At 41.0% G+C, this 19,170-nt stretch overlaps 1 protein-coding gene across 1 annotated transcript; it reads left to right on the top strand.

Moving 5' to 3' along the window:
* The first annotated feature begins 7,646 nt into the window (after positions 1–7,646).
* On the top strand, positions 7,647–13,909 carry LOC129861151 (neurexophilin-2-like). The gene is made up of 2 exons (XM_055932311.1): positions 7,647–7,969; positions 12,507–13,909. Exons 1-2 carry the CDS (start codon positions 7,916–7,918, stop codon positions 13,275–13,277), a joined length of 825 nt encoding a protein of 274 aa, XP_055788286.1. The 5' UTR covers positions 7,647–7,915; the 3' UTR covers positions 13,278–13,909.
* The last annotated feature ends 5,261 nt before the right edge of the window (positions 13,910–19,170 follow it).

The raw sequence follows: 19,170 nt of genomic DNA, 5'->3' as shown, positions 1-19,170 counted from the left end.
ACTATAGGTCGAAGGAAACGGCTCCGCCACACTTCGATTCATTATAAAACCCGGTAACGGTTTACATAGCAATATCACCCAAACTGTAAGGTCAGCGTATCGCAGTCTACGCAACTTGAAATTCAATTTATCACAATTTTAATAGCAACAGTTGGCAGTATTATTATATATTTAATAGCCTAAATGTATGCGCGAAAGGCATACTGGGAATAATTCACCCGCCTCCTAATTTTCGAGTACAGTGCCCATACTCCACTACTTTTATTCAATCGAATTATGCCTGGAGAATGATTTTATAGCTGTCAAAAGGTCATTAACTCAAAAATGAAATAAAACTAAATTCAAATGCGTTACGTCTACATTTTACTGAGCCACTGCGTTCAACACACTTAAATGCTTATACTGCACACTCACTACATTATGTAGTATAGCTAACATCTCTCCCCACTTTAGTGCGTGCATTTCTCAAACAAAGCCTACGTTTCCTAAACTCGTCTGTCGTAACCTTAACTTCATTAGATCTGGAAGCCTTTATTATGCATAAGTGTATATACATAATGCATCATTCTGTATATGGTAATTTATCAACTTCATGCAAAATCGATATGATCCAAACTATTTTCATCATGAAAATAATTCTAGCGACACACTTTGGTCAATACTAAGTACTCCACACCACGATTACAGAACATAAACGCTCCAGCACACACCGTGGCAGTTTGGCTTCAACCATTTTGAGATAGCGTCAGTGTCACAAAAGTGACAGGGCCATCATAAGTAAATTTGAACTATCAAATTATAGAAATCACTCTTGGGTGTCCTGAAAAGAGGCCCGTGGCCCGTGACAGTGTGAAGGATAATGGATAAATAAAAAATTAAAATGTTGCATTGCTAGCTTTCGGTTACTGGCCACGCTAACCGCTACCTGCCACCCTAAAAACCCATGGGACAATGGGGCTCTCTCTCTCTCTCAATGGTGTAGTAGCAGGTGTCCGTGGGTAAACACCACATACCCACTTATTTTTCAGTGGCCATTGTGTATATACTCACTTCTTAATACTTACCCCAAAATGCATATCAAAGTAGTGTAGTGGTGGTATATGCTGTATCTGTTAATATGGCTGATGGAACTGATCAGAACATTTAGCTTAAAATGTTGATAAACTATTATTTCTTCACATTTTAAGCACAGCAATGTGCACATGGTGGTAGGCCTATGCGTGAATGTTACAAAATGAAATTGCGGGAAATATTTGAGATGGAAATATGTCAGAAATTTTGAAACAGGGAAGATCTAAAGATGCAACAACTATCATGGGTTGGTAATATGACTAGGATTGTCACGGCCGTTTAAAAGAGTGGACCAAGGCGCAGAGTTTTGAGCGTACATACTTATTTGCCGATGTCGCCAACAAAAACAATAAATATCAAACCGACACGTGAAGCCAACGTAGTGCATCCAGGCAACTAACAAGGACAACTACCCACAAAACCAACTTGGAAAATGGCAACCTAAATAGGCTCCCCAATCAGAGACAACGATAAACAGCTGTCTCTGATTGGGAACCTATCCAGGCCACCATCAACCTAATTACCCCTAGACAATACAAAATCATTGAAAGAAAACCAATAGAACGCATATGAGGAAGTCTATAAAATAATTGCCTCAACGTTTCTATGGTGGGATTTTGGCTATAGGCTACTTTGAAGCAAGTTAAAGACATGCCTCATAATATGAAGTAAAAGGTTACACGATATATGTTGAACAAATCTAACATAGAATATAATCAATCTATCTAAATGGTCGTTATGCAAAAGTTTATAAAAAAATCTGATTATACACTTCTATTTTTGCAATTTGAATTACATTTACATAGGGGTACACCAGCAGGGGTGTAAAAGGGGCTATGCTAAAAGCCTGCATGCTGTATAATTGCAAACCTTTTTAAGCTAATACAGAATAAAGAAATCACAAGATGATAAGTTGGCTTTAATCAGAGTGCCAAAATATATATTTTGAAACAATTAGGACTCTGTATGATGTGGGTATAAGAACCGACGCTGGAGATGAGAATTTAAAAAAGAAAAATTATTTCACCTTTATTTAACCAGGTAGGCTAGTTGAGAACAAGTTCTCATTTGCAACTGCGACCTGGCCAAGATAAAGCATAGCAGTGTGAACAGACAACAACAGAGTTACACATGGAGTAAACAATAAACAAGTCAATAACATGGTAGGAAAAAAAAAAGAGAATCTATATACAATGTGTGCAAAAGGCATGAGGTAGGCAATAAATCGAGTAATTACAATTTAGCAGATTAACACTGGAGTGATAAATCATCAGATGATCATGTGCAAGAAGAGATACTGGTGTGCAAAGAGCAGAAAAGTAAATAAATAAAAGCAGTATGGGGGGTGAGGTAGGTAAATTGGGTGGGTAGTTTACAGATGGACTATGTACAGCTGCAGCGATCGGTTAGCTGCTCGGATAGCAGATTTTTAAAGTTGTTGAGGGAGATAAAAGTCTCCAACTTCAGAGATTTTTGCAATTCGTTCCAGTCGCAGGCAGCAGAGAACTGGAAGGAAAGGCGTCCAAATGAGGTTTTGGCTTTAGGGATGATCAGTGAGATACACCTGCTGGAGCGCGTGCTACGGGTGGGTGTAGCCATCGTGACCAGTGAACTGAGATAAGGCGGCACTTTACCTAGCATAGCCTTGTAGATGACCTGGAGCCAGTGGGTCTGACGACGAACATGTAGCGAGGGCCAGCCGACTAGGGCATACAGGTCGCAGTGGTGGGTCGTATAAGGTGCTTTAGTAACAAAACGGATGGCACTGTGATAAACTGCATCCAGTTTGCTGAGTAGAGTATTGGAAGCTATTTTGTAAATGACATCGCCGAAGTCGAGGATCGGTAGGATAGTCAGTTTTACTAGGGTAAGTTTGGCGGCGTGAGTGAAGGAGGCTTTGTTGCGGAATAGAAAGCCGACTCTAGATTTGATTTTGGATTGGAGATGTTTGATATGAGTCTGGAAGGAGAGTTTGCAGTCTAGCCAGACACCTAGGTACTTATAGATGTCCACATATTCTAAGTCGGAACCGTCCAGGGTGGTGATGCTAGTCGGGCGTGCGGGTGCAGGCAGCGAACGGTTGAAAAGCATGCATTTGGTTTTACTAGCGTTTAAGAGCAGTTGGAGGCCACGGAAGGAGTGTTGTATGGCAGCTAAGGCGAGTTGAACATTTCATTTAGACCTGGAACGGAACAGGAACAGCTTCAGAACCGGGTGAGACAAAGACATACAACAATTCATGCTGAAGCCGGGAATAGAGCTGGGGAACAGACAGAATTAGGGGAGGAAATAATTGACCTACAAGTTTGTATACAGTGCATTTCAATAACATAAAGACAGTAGGTTACTTAAGACATAAACGATAGGATGGAGGTTGGCTGGTTGGATGGGTGGGCCAAAGGTTATGTGTTCGAATCTCATCATCGCCAAATGTAGCATTTTAGCATCTTTGCAACTACTTACACATTTTTAGCTACTTTGCAACTACTTTGTATGTTAGCTAACCCTTCCCCTAACCATTCTTCTAACCCTTTAACCTAACTCCTAACTGTAACTTTAACAGTTCAACTACTTACCTAGCCTGTTACCTAACCTTAACCTCTAACCCTAACCCCTAAAGCTAACCCTAACCTTAAACGCTAACCGTAACCCCTAGCCTAACTAATGTTATTCACCTAGCTACCCTAGCCACAACTAATTGGAATTTGTGTAATGTACACAAACGTGCTATAAAAAAAGAAACGCGTTGTGAAGAAATCGTGTAATACGATTTGTCATGAATTTCCATTAAGTCATTTGTGTCTATTTCACAATAAGCTGTGATAGTGTGTAGATTTGTCAGTTTCACAGAAAGTGTAGCCTACTTTGAAAGACCTCTTAAGGATCGCCCCCTTTTTTTCCAATTTTCGCCTAAAATGACATACCCAAATCTAACTGCATGTAACTCAGGACATGAAGCAAGGATATGTATAGTTTTTGGAAATGTGAAATGAATGTAGGAGAATATAACACAGACCTGGCAAAAGATAATACAAACAAAAAAACATGTGTTTTCATCATCTTTGAAATGCAAGAGAAAGGCCATACATTAAGACAGGATCCTAGGTATAATTTCGATTTTGTCCACAAGATGGCAGCAGTGTGTTTGCAAAGTTTCACACTGATCCAGTGAAGAATTTCCTCACTACACAATATTTTGCATCAAGTCTGCCAGGAGTTTGCCCAAATGTATGGTAAATGTGTGAAGTTTTGAGTACATAACTATAGAGAACACACAAAAATGCTATGGTAATAAAAAAATAAAGTTTACACACTCCCAGGAATGTCATACATGATAGTTATTTTCTGTAGGGAAGCTAATGATCTAACCTTCACATATCTAGATGTCCGCACGGGGTAGGTGTGGAGCCAGAGACAGCAGTGGGGTCAAACTGTAGAACCAAGTTCCTACATTTGAACATAAACATTTTTTTTTTTTAACAAACCTACACTATATTTTATCTCTGGGACCTTCAGGATGACAAATCACAGCAAGATTACTGAATGTAAGTACATTATTTACCTTCAGAGGTGAATGTATTAAACCAGTTGCCGTGATAAAAGTTGTTGTCCTATCCTCAAACAATAGCACCGTATTTTTCCTTTCTGTAATAGCTACTGTAAACTGGACTATACAGATAGATTAACAAGAATATAAGCTTTCTGCCCATATAAGACATGTCTATGCCCCGGAAAGTTGGCTGTTGTATACAACGTTTTCTAGGCACATTATCGCATATTGAGCAAAAACTGTCCCTGTTTAGGGACACCGATCCCGTAGAGGTTTTAAAAAAACGTTGATTCCAGATTTGTTGAAATGCCATGAGCTTCTCTAATCAAATTCATTACATCACCCTCCCTGTCCCTGTTGGGCCTTGAAAATGGGAGGTCAGGTGCCTCGAAATGAACATACCTCTTGGTTACTTTGATGCACTACTGATCACTGTGAAGGTCATGCACACAACTATGGCACAGGTAGTGGCATTTTACACCTACTAAGACTTAGAAATCTAGTCTGGTAAAAGTAGCACATAGCAGGCCTATACGTAGAAATTGTAACAATACATCTTGTAGAAAATGTTGCATATAAATAGGCCTACTTTACTGGCCTGCTACACCAGACGAAAAGTACTCTTAGCAGGTAGGCTACTCAACTGTTTTCTTACCCTGTTTTTTTTACATAGACTCCCGATGGTAGGTGCTAGATCCTATGTTAGACTATACTGAACAAAAATATAAACGCAACATGCAACAATTTTAAACATTACAGTTCATATAAGGAAATCAGTCAATTACAATAAATTCATTAGGCCCTAATCTATGGATTTTACATGACTGGGAAAACAGGTATTGTTGGTCATAGATACCGTAAAAAAAAGGTAGGGGCGTGGATCAGAAAACCAGTCAATATCTGGTGTGACCACCATTTGCCTCAGGTGACATATCTCCTTCGCTTAGAGGTGATCTTCAGGCTGTTGTTTGTGGCTTGTGGAATATTGTCCCACTCAAGTTTCAAGTTAGTCACATGCAGAAGTACAGTGAAATGCCTTTATTGCAGTCAAAATCCAACAATGCAAGAATCAGGAACATTGTAATCCTAGAGAAAAAAACATGAGAAATAAGAAAAAATATGAACACAATAAGTAAGTAAGCATACTATATACAGGGTCAGTTCCAATACCATATCTACAATGTGCAGGAATACTGGAGTAATGGAGGTAGATATGTATAGGGGTAAGGTGACTAGGCAACAGGATAAGATAAACAGAGTAGCAGCAGCTTGTATGTGAATGGGTGTGCGTGTGTGTAGAGTCAATATAAATGTATGTGCATATTATGTGTGAGTGAGCAGATGATGGAGTGAGTGTGTGAGTGTGTAGTGCCCGGTGAGTGAGCAGATGGAGTGAGTGTGTGAGTGTGTAGGGCCCTGTGAGTGTGCATAGAGAGAAAACCAAACATAAAAAGGTCAATGAGGATACAAGGTTAACTCAGATAGTCAGTGTGGCTATATTGTTAGCTATTTATCAGTCTTATTGCTTGGGGATAGAAGCTGTTCAAGAGCCTTTTGGTGCACCGGTACCACTTGCTGTGCGAAAGCAGAGAGAATAGTCTATGGCGTAGGTGGTTGGAGTCTTTAGCGATTTTCCGGGCCTTCCTACCACACCGCCTGATATAAATGTCCTAAATGGCAGGGAGCTCAGCCGCAGTGATGTACTGGGTTGTCCGCGCCACCCTCTGTAGTGCCATGCAATCAAGGGCGGTGCTATTGCCATCCCAGGCAGTGATGCAGCCAGGCAAAATGCTCTGTGGTACAGCTGTATAACTTTTTGAGGATTTGAGGGCACATGCCAAACTGTTTCAATCTCTTGAGGAGGAAGAAGCACTGTCGTGCCTTCTTCACGACGGAACTTGAAGTTGTCTACCTGCTCCACTGCGAGAAATTAACATAAAATTCTCTGGCAACAGCTGTGGTGGATATTCCTGCAGTCAGCATGCCAATTGCACGCTCCCTCAACTTGAGACATCTGTGGCATTGTGTTGTGTGTCAAAACGACACATTTTTGAGTGCCATTTTATTGTCCCCAGCATAACATGCACCTGTGTTATGATCGTGCTATTTAAAAGTCTTCTTGATAAGCCACACCTGTCAGGTGTATGGATTATCTTGGCAAAGGAGAAATGCGCACTAACAGGGATGTAAACAAATTTGTACACAAAGTTTTAGAGAAATTTGCATTTTGCAAATTTAGTATTTCTGGGATCTTTTATTTCAGCGCTTATATTTTTGTTCAGTGCATGTTGACAAAGGAATTTGGACCACATGTGGTAAAAAAAAGACAAGAGGGCAATTGAGAAACGATAATTTCCCTGCCTTATCAGGCTGTTTCCACACACCATCACACACATACCAAGACTGTACGTAAGATAGTCAGCAGCAACCACCAATAGTCTACAGAAACTCTCCACATTCTGCACACATACTGACACTATGCTGGTACTGTCTTTATATTCCCCACTCCCCAGGGAGAGAGTTCCTGTCATTGTGTCAGCCTCCCAGTTGCAGAACCAGGGACATAGGGGTAGGCTGTCAAATTGTGCTGCTTAAGAAGTCACATCTCTGGGTAAGAGTCATAACGAGCCAGGAGGTTTGGTGACAGATAGACAGTAGCAGAGTGGTAACAAGCCTCCATACCACCATCCTGTAAGATTTCCTCTGGAATTTATTTCCAGATTCATGAGAGGGTCTTTATGATTTTAATGCTCTCACATGCTGCCCACAGCTGATAGCGTACATATTGGAGTATATAATTAATCCCTAATAGCTTCACAATTGGAATTTTTGGACCATGATCTATATTTACCATGGTCAATTTCAAAAGAATGCCAGCTACAAAGTGTAGGTGGTCTGTGAAATTATGCTCATAGACAAATGAGTTCTAATTTGCTCTCATTATACAATGATGAGAAGAAAACCGACATGTGCATGTATGGCACAGACAGAAATGGAGAGAGAGTGTGCGAGGGAGAGCGAGAGAGAGCAAATGAAAATACAGGGGCTGTCTAATAATATAAGCAGGGTGGATCTCTCAAACAATTTCCTGATGTTCTCTTTCCTCCCAGTTTGTGCTGTTTTCACAGAGCCATGGACCTCACAACAAAATGTTATTGAAGCCACTAACAAAATGTTATTTGACTTTCTTATTAGTCTAAAGGGTTCTACGTTTTCTTCCAAGTGGATTGCTGTCAGACTTTGATTGCCCCGGTGTCCAGATTTGTACGTCAACATAAGACATTCAGAGACAAAATGAGGGTACTATTGATCAACTTTGCCACCTTCAGTCTGTGGCTTCTACCAACGGTAAGCTATTTCACATATTTCACGTGACAAGTGTAGGCAATACTTTTCAGATAAACAGGTGCAATTCAGAGAGTTAAAGTAAAAATGTGTGGCTGTATTTTTTCCATGTGTCTTTTGTAAAATAACAATAGTACTTGGCTCTTTGTGCCCATTCATGCTTTGTCTATTTTGCCTCTGCACATGCAGAGAAGAGCAGTAGGTGCCGTCCATATGTCTGTGGTGTTGCCCAATTGCTTTTGGTGCTGATTTGAGAAGAGGAGTGAGTAAACTGTGAACCTGACCAGTGACCACTTTGATGCACCAAACCTTTCAGAACAGAAATATAAACGCAACATGTGAAGTGTTGGTCCCATAATTCATGCGTTGAAATAAAATATCCCAGAAATGTTCCATAAAAAGCAGATTTCTTTCCAGTTGTGTACAAATTTGTTCACAACCCTGTTAGTGAACATTTCCCCTTTGCCAACATAATCCATCCAGCTGACAGGTGTGGCATACCAAGAAGCTGATTAAACAGCATGGTCATTACACAGGTGCACATTGTGCTGGGAACAATAAAAGGCCACTCTAAAATGTCCAGTTTTGACACACAACACAATGCCACAGATGTCTCAAGTTGAAGGACCGTGCAATTGCCATGCTGACTGCAGGAATTTCCACCAGAACTGTTGCCAGAGAATGTTAATTTCTCTACCATAAGCCGCATCCAACCTCGTTTTAAAGAATTTTTCAGTACGTCCAACTGGCCTCACAACCGCAGACCACGTGTATGACGTTGTGTGGGCGAGTGGATTGCTGATGTCAACGTTTTGAACAGAGTGCCCCATGGTGGCGGTGGGGTTATGGTATGGGCAGGCATAAGCTACAGACAACGAACACAATTACATTTTATTGATGGCAATTTGAATGCACAGAAATACCATGACAAGTTCCTGAGTCCCGTGTCTTTTATTAAAGTACCTGTGACCAACAGATGCATATCTTTATTCCCAGTCATGTGAAATCCATAAATAAGGGCCTAATTGAATTTATTTCAATTGACTGATTTCCTCATATGAAATGTAAGTCAGTAAAATCTTTGAAATTGTTGCATGTTGCATTTATATTTTTGTTCAGTATAATAAAGCATAAATGTCCTAGATTAAATTCCCATTATATCGCACATCTATCCCTGGGGCAAGAAAACAACTGGATCATATAAATTATCTGAATAATTATTCAGCTGAACATAAAGGGAGTAGTACTTCAGTGCACCTCACACTACCACAAAGCCATAGGTTACAGAGGTCTCAAGATGTTCTCTTACTTAAAGGCATTAATTACCCACTGGGCACAGACGTCTAGTTCTAATTTACATTTGGTTGAGTTGTCAACTGATGTGAATTCAATGTGGAATCAACAGAAAATGTCACCATGTCATGTGGTTTAGGTTAAAAGTTGGGTGCAAAAAATATGAAATTACCTTACGTTGATAGCTTTTCTCAAATCCAATCAGTTTCCCACGTTGATTCAACGTCATCACATTGAATTTCTTTGCTAGAATGAAGTAGAAACAACGATTCAACCAGTTTTTGCTCAGTAATGACACTTTCTCCACATTTAGAAAAATTCATTACCTGTTATGAATGCACTGAATAAATCAGTAATTAATTCAAAAGAATTCCCACTAAGGTTGAAGAACACCCATTCTTATTGAACTGGGATTATTTTTTAGACAGACTGAATTCATGCAACCAACCTATAGGCTATAGTGCATTTTTGCTTAGAGTCAACACCTTTCTATTCATGCACTAATAATCACTGGAAATATATTATTTAATGGGCCTCTTCAGTCGCAAATTAGCATTTGATGGAACTCTATATGGTTTGCCTGTAAACATCATCCTAAGGGTTGACAGCTGTGTCTGATTAAACTGATCATTTGCTCAGCATACACAATCTTAAGAATCATACGGTTAATTTATTGCTCAATGTAGTTTGTCAAACACATTTATCATAGTGCGGCAACTCAGGTGGAGTGCTTCACTCAGGCGCACATCACAATACCTAAGCTTAAACAGCAGCACCATTTTGGTTAGATATTCCTTTCACAGAAGCTGATGGCCATAAGCATCGTCTCAAACACAACTTTTTTCCACACTTCAGAGTTCCCCAGCATCATTCTCATGTATGATGATCATGTGAGTACAGTAATGATTATTTCCCAAGCTAGACAATAAAGCAGTGAGAACCATGTGTGTCATCTTTCACGGTCATCCCCATTACCATGAGCTGAGATTCCCCATGTAAGGTTGTCTTCTAACCCAGCCATGGCCTGGCATACAGACACCCTGACACAGAGCCACGGGCATGGCTGACACATCACCCTGCTAGTGGAGGAGATGAATGCAGTGGCTCAGAGTTCATTAGCCTGCTGAGGGTTCTGTAACGGAACTTTTGTTTGACAGTGGATTACAGCCAGGAGAGTAGTTATAAGAAGGCATGTGTCACGATCGTTGAAATGAATGGACCAAGGCGCAGCGTACTTAGAGTTCCACATGTTTAGTAAATATGAAACTCACCAAAAACAATACAGAAGAAAACGAAGCGTGACGTTCTGGGCTGCTCACAGGCAACTACACAAAAAACAAGATCCCACAAACAACAGGTGGGAAAAAGGCTGCCTAAATATGATCCCCAATCAGAGACAACGATAGACAGCTGCCTCTGATTGGGAACCATACCAGGCCAACAAAGAAATAGAAAACATAGATTTCCCACCCTAGTCACGCCCTGACCTAACCAAATAGAGAATTAAAAGGATCTCTAAGGTCAGGGCGTGACAACATGCAGGGAGGGGAAATGTAGTTATAAGTATACTGTGCATTGATGATGTGTAGGCTAATATACAGTGAGATGTATCAGGGTATATAGCAAGAATATATCAAATTAGCAATGAATGGATAGGATTGGGAATATGCTATGCTGTGTGGTATAATCCTGTGGGCTTGGTATACAGTACAATGTAGTAAACTTTACAACCCACTGTTGTGCATACAAACAATTCACTGCATCTGCAATAACATCTGCAAATCTGTGTACATGGCCAACTCTGATTTGATTTGAAATATTGGATTGATAAAAATCAAAAACGACTGATGGGTTTATTAACATTTCTGTCTTTTTAAGGAACACGTTGACAGGTGGTCGGCTTTCTAGCTCAGTGAGAGTCCTTATAAAGTTCCATCCAAAGATAATTGAGGAAGAACACTATTCCCTTTCTATTTTTAAATATTTATACATTTTTGTACCCCTTTTTCATGGTATCCAATTGGTAGTTACAGTCTTGTCCCATCGCTGCAACTCCCGTATGAACTCAGGAGAGGCGAAAGTCGAGAACCGTGCGTCCCCCGAAACACGACCCAACCAAGCCGCAGTGCTTCTTGACACAATGCCCACTTAACCCGGAAGCCAGCCGCACCAATGTGTCGGAGGAAACACCGTACACCTGGCGACCGTGTAAGCGTACACTGCGCCCGGCCCACCACAGGAGTCACTAGTGCGCGATGGGACAAGGACATCCCTGCCGGCCAAACCCCCCCCTAACCCGAACGACACTGGGCCAATTGTGCGCCGCCCCATGAATCTCTTGGTCGCGGCTGGCTGCGACAGAGCCTGGACTCGAACCCAGAATCTCTAGTGGCACAGCTAGCACTGTGATGCAGTGCCTTAGACCACCGCGCCACTCGGGAGGCCCTTCCCTTTCTATTTTAGCCTGAAAATGAATGAGGTCGACCTTTGCCAGTTCCAGTTTGAAGAAAATTGACAGATTATGCCATGGCCATGGGTTTCTATGTTTCTTATTATAAATTCACTGTAATGTCCAGAGCTGTCAACTGACATGGAAATGTCATGTACACGTTATCTATTTACAATCTACATATAATACCAAGACTTTGGATGATTCATATCCACTATACAACTAGAAATATACCATTTCACCAAAATCTTCCAAAATGGAGATATATGGTTATTCGGTTGAAGGGTCCAAGACAGATGGTTACAGCAGAGGACATGGAGCCTAGCTGACTTCACACTCAGCTGTGTCTGACAGTCACCGTTAACAAGGGTGCAGCTTACTGCAGCAGAGTCTATAATCTAATGTTTTACACAACCAACCAATTAAACACTCCTGGACTACAATGGCTCGGGCCATGAACAAAGAGACTGCGTCCAATGTTTTTTCGAGTGGATAATGGACCGATGAGATGAACCATCTTTTCATACATTTTCATGAGCTCATGACATCATCCCATCATTTTTATCATGTCTTTGTCAATTCCCCATTAACGCTCATGTACTCTTAATTGTAGTTTTAGGATTATGTGCACACTGATCAGTAGATTTCTACCTAATGTACTTGATCAAGGTTATATCTATATAAAGCCTCCAGGCACGTGAAGATTGACAACAATTCGTTAGAGACAGAGAGAGAGAGACACAGACTGACAGAGAAATAAAAAAAGACTAAATGTACCCTTCATTCATGTGTTCACAGGTGCAAAAGGAGGATGCTGTGAAGACCTTGGACTATCTGAACCTCAGCCCATTTGACTCCCTCTCACAGCCCTCTCCCTATGACATAAGAAGGTTAGGGGAAGATGGAAACATTGGCGCTGCAATGAAAGTCAAACACCTTTCCAAAGACTTCCAGATCGTATCCACCAAGACTAAGCCCCCAAACTATAGCTCTCTGGGCCCACATGGCTGGTCACAGAACCTCTCCCTACCCCTGGATCAGTCACAGTTGCGCTCCAAACCCAAGCCCCCCATGAAAGCACCTATCAAAGCTAAGAAGACCTTTGGCTGGGGAAACTTCTACCTCAACATCAAAACCACCAAGTTCAGCCTGCTGGTGACAAGTAAGATAGTGGACCACATCAACGGCACCTTCAGTGTGTACTTCCATCACAATTCATCCCATCTGGGGAATATCTCAATGAGCATCGTTCCTCCCTCCAAAGCCGTGGAATGGGAGGATGTGGGAAGCCCGGAGCTCCAGTTCCGGAATCAGCCACAGTCTACCATCAATGCGCACCTGCAAGAGATGAAGGCCCTCAACTGCAGGGTGGAGTACAAGAGGACCAACAGGGCAAAGAAGACCAAACCCTGCCTCTATGACCCCTCCCAGACCTGCTACTCAGAACACACTCAGTCTCACGCCGCCTGGATCTGTGCCAAGCCCTTCAAGGTCTTCTGTATATTCATCTCTTTTCTCAGCACCGACTACAAACTGGTGCAGAAGGTCTGTCCAGACTACAACTTCTAGGCGGATCTCCACGAATTTGGACGACGAGGATAGTCGATGAACTAGAAAGGTTGTTAAGGCATGTTTTTCTACATCTCCTATCCCAGTGGAGAAAGGGGCTTGCGCTGAACGGCAAGGATGGATGGACCCACACCAACATTCAGGCCTCACACAGACATTCAGATGGCGAGATGTGTTTAGTAGAATGAAAGTCAGCAGCATATGGACAATAACCTAAAAAAAAACGCCACTGAAGGGTAGAAGACAGAAGATCAAGTAGGATAATAGTAAGATTATTTTGTAAACTATTTGTGGTAAAATATTGACTTGGGGGGAGTGATGCCCTATGTGCATGCCAATTTCAGCACAACACTAATCCCTGCTTTTGTTACTTGTGGTTATGTATGGGGAAATGTTCTGCTTATTTGTCACACGGTGCCCATACCGCTTACATGAACATTTTCACTATTAGTTTGGGGGTATCCTAACGCAACCAAGGCAAGGTACCTGGATGTTGATTATTGAGTTTGGTCATACTGTATGATTCACATACGAAATCTACATTTGATTTAATTTCACAAGCAGATATGAAATGATGTGTGATGGAAAGCAAAATGTAGATTTGAAATGCATATTAAAATGAGTCGTTTTTTTGCTTGATGTGTTATTGAGTTCATACATCACACACTAAGTTTCATAATGAGTTGGGACAACAACATTAGTAAGGAAAACTAACTCTACTGTACAGAAATGAAGCACCTGTTCTGGACTGAAGCAATGATTTGGAATTTTATTTGTGAATTAGTGCTCAATTCGCATACGTCCCGTCAATATTTCTCTCTCATTATCGGCGCTTCAAGACATGCTCTCTCTATCTCTGCCACAAATAGTGTTGGTGAGTGAGTATGTCCTGTGTTACCTGCTATTACAACATGTGAAGTGTTTTTTTAACCAGCCGACAATGTGCAAGTTTATAGATACTACTAGGATAATACATGTCGCTGTCTTTCACAGTTTTTGAATAGGCATATTGCACCTACAAGGTTGTCATATCTTTTGGCAGATGCATGGTTATGACTTTTCTTGATTTGTAAATGATTTGGTAAAAATAGGTCAGTATGTTGCCTTGAATGATTAATCTGAGGATTAAACCCTAAATGATTCATCTGAGATTTGGCTGTTGGACTATAGAAATGGTCTTTATGGCATGTATCACCATTACTATATTGACTGCAGAGACGTTGCTATTTAGACAGGTTTATTCTACCATTTTAAACCAAACGTTATTTAGATAAATGCTAATTTAACATCCCTCTGGCCAAAGTAACAGATGTTGCATAATATCATGCAGCAAGGGTTTGGCCTTCAGTAAACAAACAAACCTTGATTACTTTGTATCTCTCCCGCGTGTGCACAGTAATCTATTATTTTTTACTTAGCAGTGGGGCGAGAGGGGCAGCTTCTCCTGCAGGTGTCCCAGTGTGCTTTAGCCAGTGTGGAGCTATGGACAGGCCAGGACAGCCTAGCCAGAGATGTGGACCCTAACCCTGCCTCTGAGGTTAGAGTTTAAACTACAAAAAAATCCAGAGATACAGAAAGAGCTGGAGATAGAGAGAAACAGAAACATGCCCAGAGAAAGGAAGGTCGGAGAAAATGTGACTGATTGGTTGGGTGACCAATGCTGGTCTGTTAAAACCAATGTTGATGTTTTTTTGAGACGTTATACATGATCAGATTATTTATTAATTGCTCATCCTAAATTAAAGGAGTTTCCTCATCTTTACTTGAAAGTCATTCACATTGAAGTAGGAGAGGAAATGGGAGAAATTCAAATGTGCAGATGCTGTTACTCATTCAACACCGTAGCCCAACAGAGACTTTGAAAATGGTCAAAACTGTCAAAAGCTTCCATTGGATTGCATGATTGATCCCATCATATATCCATTCTCTCAGGTTCTCTAAGAAAGTGGAGGAGGAATGAGTTGGATGGGAGAATGGTATACCCTCAAGTAGCAAAGACTCCTCAGTCACAGTGAAGTGTCATTGAAATACCACTGACGTGTGACTGAAAGATCCCTACACACTGACAGTTTTAGGGTAACACTAGAGATAGACCGGCAGGGAGAGAAAGATGCTATTCTCTATTCTCCCTCCCTGAGCAGCAGTTGTTTCTCTCTCGGATGTCTGTGTAAGCGACGTCAGATACACTGATATGATGCATCACATGGGAAGTCAACCCCAGAATGATTTTGCCAATGCAACATGAATCTTCATCTATTTGTTGTCCTGGGTTTTTCTATCAACGTGATTCTACATAAGATAACTACTCGTGTATATTATTTGTCTCCTCTGTTATAACATTATAATAAAAACACCATTTAGCAGACGCTTTTATCCAAAGTGGCTTACAGTCATGCGTGCATACATTTGATGCCAAGTGAGGGTTTTCAATCAATGGAAGTTGAATGCTAGCCTGAAATCCAGAACCTGTTTCGCTATCTCCGTGTCAGGCCAATCTCAATTTGGGTAGTAATTATCTTTCCATAATTAGTCAAATAAATCATTTGACCATGTCTGTTTGACTTGTTAGAACTTCTGCAGTCAAGCTGCTCTGGAGGCTTAAGGCTCTTGTCCGAACAACAAGAACTCAGAGAAATACACTGAACAACGGTAACTGGGATTGGTAATCTTGAATGGATAGTAACTGAGTATGATCATTAAATATGCACTGGTCTGCCATGAAGGTCACTACAGTCAATTTCACTATTGTCTTTTAACTTTCCACAAAAACCTTGCTCACTATTCAACGCAAATCTCAAGGTTAGTCATGCCACACCGGCCATAATAATTATTCTACCTCTGAGTTACAATTTTGCTACACTGTCAGTACATGTAATGGTCATAGTGTATGTACCCTGATCTTAACCTGTCAGAATGGACGGCACCTGTCTGGTTCCTCTTCAGGTTTCATCCTACCTTTGATCGTTACAGTAGATAAACTTTGAAAGATTGATTGATTTATACAGCCTAATATCATTACTGAAACGTTTCCCTGTGCTGTCTTAGGTCCTATGGTCGTGCAGAGGTGGAAGACCAGACTGAGGTGCTCTGTCAGAAGCGGGCGCTGCCTGCCTTCGACCTGGATCCAGCCCTTTGAGGGATGAAAGTCCAGCCCTACTCAGGCTCGCCCGCTAACTTTGCTGCCTGATAGATAGACCTGCCCGATGGTGTCACGCCCTGACCTTAGAGAGCCTTTTTATGTCTCTATTTGGTTTGGTCAGAGTGTGATTTGGGTGGGCTTTCTATGTTCTTTATTTCTATGATTTGTGTTTCTATGTTTTGGCCGGGTATGGTTCTCAATCAGGGACAGCTGTCTATCGTTGTCTCTGATTGGGAATCATACTTAGGCAGCATGTTTTGCCACCTTAGGTTTTGGGATGTTGTTTTTTGTTAGCTCTGTGTAGCCTTCAAGATGTGACATTCGTTGTTCTTTTGTTGTTTTGTTTGGTGTTCGGTTTTAATAAAGAAGCATGAACACGTACCACGCTGCTCCTTCCGACGAGCGTTACAGATGGACTTGCCTGGTGGACCTGCCCGATGGAGGACAGTCAGTCCCCTTTTACTGATTTTAGATTGGTTCAATGAAAACAACTTTCTTTATCCAGGTGGGTCTTGTGTTTTTTGTTGTTGTTTTTTTTACCTTTATTTAACCAGGTAGGCCAGTTGAGAACAAGTTCTCATTTACAACCTCGACCTGGCCAAGATAAAGCAAAGCAGTGCGACAAAAACACAGAGTTACACATAAACAAAGGTACAGTCAATAACACAATAGAACAATCTATGTACACTGTGTGCAAATGTAGAAGAGTAGGGAGGTAAGGCAATAAATAGAGGCAAAATAATTACAAGTTAGCATTAACACTGGAGTGATAGATGCTCAGATGATGATGTGCAAGTAGAGATACTGGGTGCAGAAGAGCAAAAAATAAATAAATAACAATATGGGGATGAGTTAGTTGGATCTGCTATTTTTAGATTTCCCTGAAATGTTGCATATCGGGGGTCTATTTAATGCTAATGCAGAACGCCACAGGATATTTTTGTGCTGGTCAAGGGCAGTCAAGTCTGGGCTGAACCAAGGGCTATATCTGTTCTTAGTTCTACATTTTTTTGAATGGGGCATGTTTATTTAAGATGGTGAGGAAAGCACTTTTAAAGAGCAACCAGGCATCCTCTACTGACGGGATGAGGTCAATATCCTTCCAGGATACCCAGGCCAGGTTTATTTAGAAAGGCATACAAACCTGACTCAGTTACACCAGCTCTGTCAGGAGGAATGGGCCAAAATTTCCCCAACTTATTGTGGAAAGCTTGTGGAAGGCTACCCGAAATGCTTGATCCAAGTTAAACAATTTAAAGGCAATGCTACCAAATACTAATTGAGTGTATGTAAACTTCTGACCCACTGGGAATGTGATGAAAGAAATGAAAGCTGAAATAAATCATTCTCTCTACTATTATTCTGACTTTTCACATTCTTAAAATAAAGTGGTGATCCTAACTGACCTAAGACAAGGAATTTTTAGTCGGATTAAATGTCAGGAATTGTGAAAAACTGAGTTTAAATGTATTTGGCTAAGGTGTATGTAAACTTCCGACTTCAACTGTATTCTTCCTAACATAGTAATCCTTGTCTCAATCTGACATTGAAGCAGTGACCTTCTGCACAAAAGGGAGGGCACTATTTCAGTGAACGATATAATGGACTTTCCTCTGTCATATAATACTCTCTTGAGGTTGGATTGGTTATTACATGCATTAGATCGATGACAACAAGGCATTTACATTTCATCACGCTCTCACAGTTTCACGTCAGAATTAGACATTCATCCATTTTTCTCCATCTTCAAATTTCAAAGTTGTTCCATATGTCAGATTTGTAAGTGTTTATGGTTAGGTTTAGCCATTAACAGTGAATTTTTAAGGTTAGGGTTAAGTTGAAGCATTAACTCTGAAATCTTAAGATTAGGCATTAACTCAAAATGGTTAACGTTAAGGTTGGGTTTGGGATAGACTTTTTTTTAAATCCCCAAAAATTATATTGCTGGATTTGAACATAAACATCCACCAACCACCTTAATGCTCCAGCAAAACCTAAACCTACTTGAAGGTAACAGTGTTCACTCTTGCCTCTAGTGGCCGGTTTCCACATCATCTCCCAAAGTCCTCAGACGTGGATGGACGTTGAATACTGATTTGTATCACGGGTGACCTGGCTGTTATGTGTAGCTCACCTGTCAAAGTTGTAATTGCAGTAGACTGGTCTACTCTTCCAACTCACTTTGCCTTTGCCATCACAACAGCTGTAATAGGCTTGGCATCAATCTTCTTGCCTCAACTTATGCCACTGTTGTGGCAGACTTGTAGTGTACATTTTATCTTGGGCTCTCCAAAGATCCAGGGTGTGGATCAGCCTGACAACATGAGAGCAGTAACCTTTGGAGTTAGCATAGAACTCTGTTGGAGCGAGGGTGTTGGTTGTTTACGTTAGCATACAGCTAGCTACAGCTGATATTGTACACAATGTAGTATGCGTTTGATTTAAAGAAACAAATTGTGAGACATACCCTGCAGTGCAGGAACAATGTTGCTCCTTTATTTCATCTGCCTCTGCCTTGATGGTCAGCTGGTGGGGTTTATCTCTCTTACACGGGGACAGGAAGGCTTTTGCCTCTATCCTAGACCTCATGCTTGTTGTGTTGCACTTCGCCGTTATTTTTATTTTGTGAATATAGCCTTCAAAGGCATATTGAAGGCCCTTTTGTCTGCTCCTATCTGATATACAGTACCAGTTTGCAAAGCTGTCACTAAGGCAAAGGGTGGCTACTTTGAAGAATCTCAAATATAAAATATA

Source organism: Salvelinus fontinalis, chromosome 8 (genome assembly GCF_029448725.1).
Source record: "Salvelinus fontinalis isolate EN_2023a chromosome 8, ASM2944872v1, whole genome shotgun sequence".
Lineage (NCBI taxonomy): Eukaryota > Metazoa > Chordata > Actinopteri > Salmoniformes > Salmonidae > Salvelinus > Salvelinus fontinalis.
Note: the sequence above shows the minus strand (reverse complement) of the source record. Positions and strands in the feature narration are given on the sequence as shown.